At 41.5% G+C, this 12177-nt stretch overlaps 1 protein-coding gene across 1 annotated transcript in view; it reads left to right on the forward strand.

Annotated features, from left to right (window-relative positions):
• Positions 1-12177, forward strand: part of C7 (complement C7) — a 45436-nt gene that overhangs the window by 13122 nt on the left and 20137 nt on the right. The window contains exons 7-10 of the mRNA XM_034440802.3: positions 298-432; positions 5853-6096; positions 8507-8620; positions 8990-9156. Coding sequence (XP_034296693.2) covers positions 298-432; positions 5853-6096; positions 8507-8620; positions 8990-9156 — 660 coding nt within the window. The remainder of the gene's footprint in view (positions 1-297; positions 433-5852; positions 6097-8506; positions 8621-8989; positions 9157-12177) is intronic.

A 12177-nucleotide genomic window follows, 5' to 3' on the forward strand; every position in this document is an offset into this window, starting at 1 on the left:
AGGAGGAAATGTGCATTTATGGACTTAATTTGGTGGAGTTAATTTGGTGTTACTCCAATCCAGTAACTTCCAGATGTATTGAATTAATAGCTCCCAATATTTCCAGCAGGATGCTTCTTCGTTATTTGGCAATCTTGCTGGGAATTCTAGGAGCACCTGTAGTAGCATTTATATCAATAGTATTTCATCTTGACGAAAGCTGCATTATGGAGGCAATCTATATTCATTTCAAGAATCAGAATGTAACTGTATTGTTTTTAATAAATCATCAAATGTCTTTTTTTTTTCTTTGTACAGGTGAAAATTGAGAATGAATTCAATACTGAATTTTACGACAGTACTTGGTCCTATATGAAAGAGACAGAGCGTCGTGACACTGGAAATGATTATCATCAATACACAGTAGAAAAACATGCAGAAGGCCATTCAGAGGTACGTAATGCTTTGCTTTCTTCCTTCTCCAAGTGACAGAAAGGTGAAACAGACATATCTTTTAGAACAGGGGCATCAAACTCAAGGCCCGGGGGCCCAGATCCGGCCCACAGGGTGCTTAGATCTGGTCCGTTGGACTGCCCTGGAAACAGCAAAGAACTGGCCCGTGGTGCCTTTGCCAGCAAAAATGGAACTTGAGGCTGCAGGCAGCTCTCCCGAGCTCCATTTTCACTGGCAGAGGGTTGCAGGACACCATCACAGCAAAAAATGGAGCTCGGGAGCCCGTTTTCACTAGCAGAGCGCTCGGGCCACAACAGGCACACCCGACATGAGTGACGTCGAGCTGACCATGCCCACCTTGGCCATACCCACCCTAGCCCTTCAAGGTTAAACACAATCCTGATGCGGCCCTCAATGAAATCAAGTTTGACACCCCTGTTTTAGAGCTTTACAGTATCTTCAAAATTACCCATAACAATCCAAATGTAATATCTGTTGGCTTTTCTATCAAAATACAAGTTCAGCTAATATCTTTAGGCCGAGAACTATTTCCATTTTGCTGGGAGCATGACCCACTGCACACTCAAGAGATGCTTTAGAAAAGAAATAATCAACTTCCCTACGAATCAAGTATAGTACCGGGGTGAAATGCTCCTGGTTTGGACCGGATCGCCCAATCGGGTAGCGATGGAGGTGGGTGGTTTGGAGAACCGGTAGCAAAAATCCCTGCCCCCCCCCATACCCAGCTGAGCCGCACAATCATCAGAGGCTTTTTTTTAACTTTTAAAAGCATTTTTTCTACAATTTCTTTGGCCGAAAAAATGCTTTTAAAAGTAAAAAAAAAAGCCTCTGATGATCGCGTGGCTCAGCTGGGATCCTCAAAGGCTTTTAAAAACATTTTTTCTACAACCTCTTTAGAAAAAATGCTTTTAAAAGCCTCTGAGGATCCCAGCTGAGTTGCCTGATCAGCAGAGGCTTTTTTTCCTTTTAAATGCCACTGATGATCCAAGCTGAGTTGCCTGATCGGCAGAGGCTTTAAAAAAAAAAACCAGGCAACTCAGCTGGGATCATCACTGGCATTTAAAAGAAAAAAAGCCTCTGCTGATCAGGCAACTCAGCTGGGATCGTCAGAGCCTTTTGAAAGCATTTTTTTACAATCTCTTCGCTGGAGAGGTTGTAGAAAAAATGCTTTTAAAAGCCTCTGAGGATCCCAGCTGAGTTGCCTGATCAGCAGAGGCTTTTTTTTTCTTTTAAAAGCCTTTGAATATCCAACTGAGTTGCCTGATCGTCAGAGGCATTTAAAAGAAAAAAAGCCTCTGCCAATCCAGGCAACTCAGTTGGGATTGTCAGAGCCTTTTGAAAGCATCTTTTTACAACCTCTTCGCCGAAGAGGTTGTAGAAAAAATGGTTTTAAAAGTAAAAAAAAAAAATTGGCCACACCCACCCAGTCACATTACCCACCACCACCACCAAGCCACGCCCACAGAACCGGTAGTAACAAATTTTAGATTTCACCACTATATAGTACCTAATGTGAAATTGACTAAACTGCCAGTGAATGCAGTGGGGCATTTTTCTATTTTCTTCATCTTCTAACAAATATCAAAAATATATTCTGGAAATGGAATGATCTGCAACAGATTTTGAGGCTGTTGGACTGTTGGTGGGGAGCTATGGAAAGGAGTGTATCCTCTCCTATTCTATTAACAGAAGCTGCTTCTCCAATGTTTCTAGTAAAACCAGTCATTCTGTAATAGTATGTGAAAGATGGGGTGAAGATATGCTGTAAAAAGAATGGTCAAATAAGAGATGGCATAGCCTGAAGCTGGTAGTAGGCAGAGCAAGAGACTCAGAAGGGACCTACCTAACTTCTCGGACTATAAAAGAAATGGTGGAGGATTTGTACTTTCAGACTCGCAAGATTCTATTTAGGGAGCCTTAAATAAAGTAGAATTAGTGTGATCTATTTGGAGGGCTGACATGATCATCATCATGTTGGCTATTCACATTATATAAATCTAAGAGAATTGCGTAAATGTAAAACTGGAAACAATACCTTAAATACATAGCAATTACATGTTCATTGGATCAAATAATCAACATGGACCTGAATCAAGAAAGCTCGTAGTAAGCTGTACAGCTTGTATAGCTTAGGACATGGATAATAATTACCCATTTGTCCATGAAACACCAGAAGTCCTCTATTATGCCAAACACTTACTCTACTGTATACTCTATCATAAACTATGTTCAGATCAGCAGGAAGACAAGCAATGTTTTCCTTTCACTGTCTCACAAAACTGTAATAGCAGGTCATTAATGACTCTTACATTAAGTACAAGATATGTGTCAAAAAATAAGAACAATATCAGTTGCTGAGGGCATTTTGACCTGGTCTTTGGGTCTTGCTTCTAGAGCAGGGGTGCCCAACTTCCTGTTTGAAACCGGGCTGCAGGGGAAATGGGCAAGCACATACGAGTGAAGCTCCACTTGTATGAGTGGCAGGCAAGCATATGAGTGGAACGCTTCACACGCGAGTGCAAGTGTCTGCCACTCACGTGAGTGGAGCTTCACACATGAGCGCAAGCACCCTCCATTTTCCCACGAAGCTCCATTTGTGCAAGTGGAGGGTGTGCACACACACTGCTCGCAAAAATGGAGCTGTGCACAGGTGCTTGCCAACCACACACCCCTCCCATACTGGGCCAGGTCGGCAAGTTACAAAGATTGGGGACCACTGTTCTAGAGTCCCTTATATTCAATTTCTTCCTTGGTCATCATAGATACCTAGAAGTTTCATAGAAAGCTGAGAAGGATAGCTTCTTATATTGATCAGAGGCAGTTAATTCTCTCTTAGTAGGCTAGACAAGGGACCCGGTGGCTCAGTGGCTAAGATGCTGAGCTTGACGATCGAAAGTTCGGCAGTTCAGCGGTTCGAATCCCTAGTGCCGCGTAACGGGGTGAGCTCCCGTTACTTGTCCCAGCTTCTGCCAACCTAGCAGTTTGAAAGTACGTAAAAAATGCAAGTAGAAAAAATAGGGACCACCTTTGTGGGAAGGTAACAGTGTTCCGTGAGCCTTTGGCATTTAGTCATGCCGGCTACATGACCATGGAGACATCTTTGGACAGTGCTGGCTCTTTGGCTTTGAAACGGAGATGAGCACCACCCCCTAGAGTCAAAGGGCCAGGTTATCTTCAAGACCGCCTTCTACCACATAGCTCCCAGCGACCGGTAAGATCCCACAGAGTTGGTCTCCTCCGGGTCCCGGCTGGCGGGCCCGAGGGGAAGGCCTTCTCTGTGGCTGCCCCAGCTCTCTGGAACCAGTTACCTCATGAGGTCCGGACTATCCCCATCCTATTGGCCTTCCGAAAAGCGGTGAAGACCTGGCTTTTCCAGCAGGCCTGGGGCCATTGATCTCGCTTTGCGATCTGACGACATCCAGCCATGAATGGTGTGAATGGGTTTTAACGTCTTTAATGTTTTTAATTTTTAAGTGTTTTTATAGTGATTTTTTGAAGGTATTGTGAGCCGCCCTGGGTCTTCGGAGAGGGGCGGCATATAAATTGAATAAATAAATTAATTAATTAATTAAAAAACGATTAACACATATGTGCGAGTGGAACCTTTACCTTTAGGCTAGACAATTATTAATTTTCAAGTACAGATTTTTCTCATTTAGCTACTGTCTTGTTTAACACGTGTTTGCAATTATAATGGTGATTAAGGAGTAATTTTATGACCAATGCTCACATTTACGACTTTCACAGATCTGTAAAGCAAAAGAAAGCTGAAGTAAGATTGTAAGCAGAGTCATGGTTTCACTTAGCAATTGCTTGGTTTAATGACTGAGTTGCCGATCCCAATTGCAATTGCTAAATGAGAGCTACCTGCAATATTTGTGGTGTTTGTTTATTGCTGTTTATTGTTGAGAAAGGCAACTCATAAAAAGTTGTAGGGGCACATAAGAACTTCACACCTCAAAATCAGAGATGTCCATAGGAAAATCAAGGCGACTGGTGTGAGCGTGAAACCACGCTCCACCTTTTACTCTGCAGTGCACATATTATAAAAAAAGTGTAATGTCTAAAGTATAAAAGTGTAATCTTCAACTAAGGAATCATAGCCATCATACTGACTTTTTAAGATCTTCCCTACAGGTGCCCTTGCCTGAAAACCTGCAATTTTGAGCTTACTAAACATTAGATTGCTTGAAAAAGAAACATACCAATTACGTATGTTTAATAAAACCTCAACAGAATTTCCCAAGCTGTACTCTTATCATTTCAACAATAAAATACAATATACCAACAACTGACATCAAACCAAGAGTGTGAACTTTTGGTATTAATCACTGAAAGATCAAGTAGAGGGAAAGGAAACCAGATGCCAGGAATGAGAAGGGAAGGAGAGGGGAGGGGAGAGGAGTGGTCCAGGGGTGGGTTCTAAATTTTTTTATTACCGGTTCTGTGGGTGTGGCTTATTTTGTGGGCGTGGCTTGATGGTCATGTGACAATTCTTTAGGATTTAGCAGAGGTACTCGTCTACCAGGCTTTTAACTGCTTGCAGAGCTGTACCGGTCTACTCATTCATTTTTGGAGGCACCGGTCTACTCATTTGTTTTTGGAGGCACTGGTCTACCCATTTATTTTTTCAGGCACCGGTCTACTCATTTGTTTTTGGAGGCACCGGTCTACCACCACACTGCCTTTTAACACTGATCAGCTGTAGGGCGGCCCTTTGAAGCCCCGCAGCAAGAGTTTAAACAGTTCTAGCTGATCAGCTGGGACTAAGGAGACAGCAATAGATTGGGGGTAGGGCCAAATAAAAGGTAAGAATAATGCGGGGGGCAGGGGGCAGAACCGGTTCGGTGACGTCATATCATCACCGCTGCCAGCTCAGTGGAACCGGGCAGAACCGGGAGGAACCCACCACTGGAGTGGTCCATTTTGGGCCACTGATAGGCTGAGGTAAGTATTATATGACTAATCTGAGACAAATGCAGATATTTGCCTGTAAACTTCAAAGTTCTATGTGCAAGATCCTGTTTGTATATTTCTGAATACCACTTGCTGGGTAGGAGATTCCGATAATTGAATTTTGAAGAGTGAAGTTGTAATAACGACCTGAGTATGGTACATGCAATGCAGAGGTGGGATTCACTTACCTTACCTACCAGTTCGCAAATATGTGTGCACGCGCCACCTCTGCGCATGTGCACGTCCTTCGGTGCATGTGCAGTAGTCGTGCATTACATCTGGGTGGGTGGGCGGAGCCTCCCGCAGTTCCCACTACCGGTTTGCACAATTCGAAGAGAACCGGCTGAATCCCACCACTGAATTGCAATGGATACCAGCTCACATATCCAGCTTCTTTTTATGCGTGTGAAAGGAGCTGTCTGATTTATCTCTTATCTTTCCAGAGTAACTATCTTATGGTGATTGAAAATTCAGTGGAAGTTGCACAGTTCCTCAATAATCAACCCACATTTTTAAACCTTGCGGAGCCCTTCTGGCAAGAGCTTTCTAGACTGCCCTCCTTCTATGAATATAATGCATATCATCGACTCATTGAACTTTATGGAACACATTTCCTGCATTCTGGATCTTTGGGAGGATATTACAAAGCCATTTTTCATGTCTCTAAAAATAAAGCTAACTCAAGAGGTAATGTTTAATGTACTCATTTGCCAACACCAAGAATGTGATGAATATGAGTGAAATGTCTTCTGTTTTTGAATGTGGTTCTGGATTCTTATTTTGTTTGGTTCAGGCTTCTTTTACAAGTCAATCACATGATCATTCTAGATCCTGGAATTCACTATTTTATTGGGGTGGGAAGAGCTGTCATAGGTTGTTACCAGGGGTGGGCTTCAAAAATTTTAGCAAGGGGTTATCTGCCCGGTTGCTGGCTGGGCGTGACCATGGTGGGCGTGGCCTAGTTGGCCTCCTGCACCACAGTGGGGGGGAGCGTTTTCGCCCTACCCAGGCTCCAGAGGGTTTTCTCGAGCCTCCGGGAGGGTGAAAACGGCCTTCCCAGGCTCCAGAGGCCAGAAACTGGCCTATTTCTGGCCTTCCTGAACTTCCGGTAGGCCCATTTTTTTGCCCTTCCCAAGCCTCCATGCACGCCCTGCCCTTACCTGCATCCAAAACGGGTCGTGTGGGGACTCCTGGGAGGGACGGGGTGGAGTGAGTGGGGCCAGCCAGGGGTAGAAATTGGGGGTTCTCCAAATTGTACAGAATCTTAGATAGAGGTTCTCCTGAATTCCTCCGAACCCCCAGCAGCCCACTCCTGGTTCTTTCACGTATTAGTATAATTTTAAAACTCTCTTTATGTTCTACTGCACAGCTCTGTGCCACTATCAATATTCCATGTTTTAACAGCAGCTAATGTGTTAGAGCAAAATAGGCAGAGAGAAATGATCAATTATGACGACAACTAAAAGCCACAGCTTGAATGTTTGTTTTTGGTACAATATAGCAAAGTGCAGTTTCTTGGAAGTAAGCAAGTGCCTTGTTACAGAAAAAAAGTTACTAAAAGACATAAGAGGGGCAACAATAATAATCTGAACAGCGCATTAGAGCTGTACCGCATTTCAGTTTTTATTTTAAAAGTTGCTTTGGAGCGTAGGGGGCTGTGAATGTGGCTTCTGCCTGCAAGTCTTTAAAAAGGATGGGTCTTTTCTTAAGTTTCTACAACTGCTTCCTGCAGCTTCCTGGAAAAGTTATGGTTGCTTTAAAGATTTGTCACGAGGTTGCTACATTCATGCCCCATTGTGCTTTAAAACACTTCTGAGAATCAAATCCAAAAAAAGGCACAATTGTGTTTTAACACTGTGCCTAAATCATGCCAAATATTAGATCCATTGTTTCTGCAAAGAGAAAAAAATAATCATTTTTAAAGTATATCTCTGTGAAGGGATTACAGAAATTAACAATTTATTATCCAGTTTGGCCCTGAACCATGTGTCTTAACCAGGGGTGAAATCTAAAATTCGTTACTACCGGTTCTATGGGTGTGGCTTGGTGGTGGTGGTGGTAATGTGCAGGGCCGGATTTAGATGAAAAGAGGCCCTAGGCTATTCCACTTATGAGGCCCTTTCACCTATAGTGAAAGTGTAATTTTAATTTTGCTAACAATTTGAATGTAGGCCCCTCTTGATCTTGAGGCCCCTCTTGATCTTGAGGCCCTAGGCTGAAGCCTAGTTAGCCTATAGGAAAATCCGGCCCTGGTAATGTGACTGGGTGGGTGAGGCCAACTTTTTTTTTTTTACTTTTAAAAGCAATTTTTTCTACAACCTCTTCCGCCAAAGAGGTTGCAGAAAAAAATGCTTTTAAAAGCCTCTGACAATCAGGCAAGTCAGCTGGGATCGCCAGAGGCTTTTAAAGGCATTTTTTTCCCTACAACTTCTTCGGCCGAAGAGGTTGCAGAAAAAAATGTTTTTAAAAGTTTTTTTAAAAAAGCCTCTGATGATCGTGCGGCTCAGCTGGGCATGGGGGGGGGCGGGCGCAGGGTTTTTTGCTACCGGTTCTCCGAACCATCTGCCGCCATCGCTACCGGATCCGGTCCGAACCAGGAGCATTTCACCCCTGGTCTTAACTTGTTTAAAATTGAAATTCCAAATTGTTAAACCTTGTCTTCATAAGACCATCTGTTTCAGCTATATAATATAGCTATATAATATAATATGAATCTCCAGTACGTTATATGGTTGTGAAGGCAGGGCTATTTCTGGAGTGGTCTCCGGTATTATGCATTATGAATATTAAGGCAGTTCTTAAAACCATTTTAGTCCTTACTAAAATTCATAGCACTATTTGGTTTATTAGATTTCCTTTTCCATCCATGGATTGCTTTATGAATTGATGAATTACATAAATTCTATTTGTTATCAAGATAAATATTTAAAAGGGGTGCTTGTGATAAAAGTAGAATCAATAAATATATTTGCTCTGTTTAAATAGCAGGTTTATCTTGGGGCCTATAACTGCAAGAGCTATGGATCAACCTGAAAGACGAATGCATTAATCCACTTTCATGCAATGAAACCTTTCTGATGCTTGTCTGTTTCATTAGGGTACAGACTAACGGATATGGATAAATGCACTACTTCTGGGTTCTATGCAGTGATTGCAAAGAAGAAAAAAGTGGAATGTGAAACTTTCAATGAACTGGTGAAGCAATCTTCAGGTAAGGCACTGCAGGTATATTCCCAGGAAGATATGAGAATGTTCACTGTCAGCATTCCATGTTGATGGACTGAATATTTTGTTAAGGGACTTTGAATAATAGGGTGATTCTAGAAATACTGAACTCATATATTACTGGAAAAGGACATTTCGGCTCACTTGAACACTGTGCATTTCTTTTGAGATAGAAATGCTGTGTTTAAAATAAGGATGCAATTCTTTTAAACTCCACATTTTTATTAAATATAAACTTCTTAAGAGCACTTACGATTTACCATGTTTATTGACCGGGCTCATAAATCTTTTGATTGGGTTTATTGTTGGACAATATAAGTTCTTCAATTTTAAAATGTTCTGTCTGTCCTTCCAGGAGTCCACAACAATCAGATTAAAGCTGACCCATATGTAGAAGGAGGGGATCCCAAAACTGTGGCTGGTTTAAGTTTCATAGACGTTAACAATCCAGTTGCAAATACCCAACGATATTCCAGCTGGGCTCATACGGTGTCTCTTTATCCCAGAGTTATTAAAAAAAAGGTAAGACTTTGATTGCTTTTAGATTAGGCACAATCTTTTGCAATAATCCAAAACTGAGCATTTTCAAACATAAAGATGATTAATGAGATCTTGTTTCTGGTTATTCCATATTGGCATATATTGTAGGCAGAGATGGGTTTCAGCAGGTTCTGACCAGTTCTGGAGAACCGATAGCGGAAATTTTGAGTAGTTCGGAGAACCAGTAGTAAAAATTCTGACTGGCCCTGCCCCCATCTATTCTCTGCCTCCCGAGTCCCAGCTGATCGGGAGGAAATGGGGATTTTGCAGTAACCTTCCCCTGGATTGGGGAGGGAATGGAGTCTTTACAGTATCCTTCCCCTAGAGTGGGGTGGGAATGGAGATTTTACAGTATCCTTTCCCTGCCATGCCCACCAAGCCATGTCATGCCCACCAAGCCACACCCACAGAACCAGTAGTAAAATTTTTTGAAATCCACCACTGATTGTAGGCCAATTCCAAATAAGCCACATTAAGACTTATCCCAATGTGTGATCCTACTATATATATCTATATGCATATTTTTGTTCACATGATTGCTAAATATATAAGGGACCATGGAACTTGCTTAATGTTTTCATTCCTTTCATTAGGCCTACCATATTGGCCTACCATATTGACTCAACTTTCAGTGACCATCCTGATCACTGCAAGATGGCAGCAGAAAACTAGAAGATTTTGTATCTATCTGCTACAATCTAATGGTGATTTAGGTTTTGCAGCCACAATATGTTACCTCTATATTTCACAATGTTTCTGAACCTCAGCAACTTTAAGAGGTATGGACTTTAACTCCTGAGGTTGAGTAATGCTCATAAACCTACACCAGGTGTATTGGGAGTTGGTATGAAGTGCCATCTTGAAGGGCAGGCATCCTTCTCTCAAGAGTTTTATAAAAGACTAGCTGTACCCGGCCACGTGTTGATGTGGCTCAGTCTTGTGGGTATACAATATTTTTTGACCAAGTGCCAATAATTTCCCTCTGTAGCTCAGGTCACGCCTACTTTGCCTCCGTCCCACCAGTCTTTTCACTCGGTCGATTGGATTCAGAACTGAGTTGCCTTTCTCTACGTTTCTTTTTGGACTTTAACGTCGCTTAATCAATTGCTTTCTTGGACTTTTACCTATTTGGTGCTTGTACTGGGAGAGCTGCGCGTTGTGGGAGTGGCGGAGGGCTCCGGCCAGGCTTCGCAGCAGTTGACATTTCCCGCCATTTTGTTTTGGGTTTCGTGGCGGCGGCGCTGAGGGGAAAAGACCTGGCTCGCGCCTGCCATTGTGATGCTGCGACATTAAAGTCCAAAAAGAAACGTAGAGAAAGGCAACTGAGGTCTGAATCCAATCGACCGAGTGAAAAGACTGGTGGGCTCTGCATATAGCGTGTGTTACTTTTACGTCCAACAGCTGTTTTTCAAAAAAGCATGTTTTTACCTGTCACAGGTGTGACATCTATATAATATAGGTATATAAAAACACGCGTGTATTCGAATGCAATGTTGTGCCAAAATTTCAAAGCAATCGATGAAGAACTTTCGGAGATTTAAAATTTTGAACAAACGAACATTTACATTTTTATTTATATAGAAGATTATTTGAATCTTGCAAGATTATCAGCTATTGTTAGATTTCAGGATCTCAGGCCTTAGATGCATACAATCTTACACAAGATTTTAACATTTTTTAAAAAAGAAAAGAAATAATCGTATGGGGGTATGTGATTGCTTTCTATGGGAATTGCTGATGTTCTAAAGCAGTGTTTGTCAACCTTGGCAACTTTATACTGCTGGGACTTCTGGGAGTTGAAGTCTATGCACCTTAAAGTTGCCAAGGCTGAAACACACTGCTCTGAAGCCTCAGGTTGTGAATTCCTGACCCACATCATCTTTTTACATATGGTAGCTATGACCACCTCTTATATGTCGCCCCAGGATTCTGTTTTAAAGCTACCCACTGCTCTAAGTTAATTTCATCTTTTCCTATTTCAAACAAAAATAAAATGTTGCCTTGCTTTCCTGCATTTGTTTTGGTTCCTTAAAATTGCTGTTGACAATAAAAGCAGCTTGCCATTAACTCTGCTAAATAGAAGAATAACCAAATGAAAGCAACACACTTGTGACCATTTTGCATTCGTCAGCAAATTAGTTCAAATGTTTTAATTAGTCTAAACGTTGTTTTTAGCTCCTGGGCCAGGAGAAATTATACAACGTCAGATATTAACTATGCAAAAATGTACATAGATTTGTATGGAGCATAGCTAGGAGGCCTGTTTTAAATGCAGGTCAGTTACAGCAAGCAGTTTCATGGATTACTGATTAATTATAAGTCTCTAAATAACTGTAACCCTTCCCTCCTCTTCCCTCCATCCCCTTCTACAGATTATATTTTTGATGTCAAAATGCTGCTGTTCCCCCCCCCAAGCGTTTGTCTGAATGTTGTTTTACTTTATTTTATGTTATATTATGCAAAGCAGTTCTGTTTTTCATTATTCAGAAATGTTAAACAGATGGTATCTTGGAAGGCAAATGTAATTTCAATTCTTAAAAGGTTTGATTTGCATCAGAATTACTTTAACTATGGCTTTTATTTTTCTACTCTCTCTTTTTTACATTTGATATTATTGGTATGAGTTTTTGTTTTTTGAAATGTACCCTTAAGCCCTGCACTGAAAAAATGGGTACATTTATATAATAGAAATCTAATTTTAAATTTTACTATGTATTTAAAGTACTTCTAAAGGAACCATAGAAGGGACTTGGGCTGCTGTTAAAGTCACAGTTACTGTTTAAAGTTTTGGGGTAGGAAATCAATTTACAATGAGGTAACTGCATAAATTAAGTGTGTATATGGCAATATCTATCTGTCTGTCTGTCTGTCTGTCTGTCTGTCTGTCTGTCTGTCTGAGACTCTGTCCATTTAACAATTTTTCAAGATAGGCTAAAGATACAGAAGAATCTTGACAGACTTGAACATTGGGCGCTATCTAACAAAATGAAATTCAACAGTGAA

The sequence above is a fragment of the Pantherophis guttatus genome, chromosome 2 (assembly GCF_059756535.1).
Source record: "Pantherophis guttatus breed Tessera chromosome 2, ASM5975653v1, whole genome shotgun sequence".
Classification (NCBI taxonomy): domain Eukaryota; kingdom Metazoa; phylum Chordata; class Lepidosauria; order Squamata; family Colubridae; genus Pantherophis; species Pantherophis guttatus.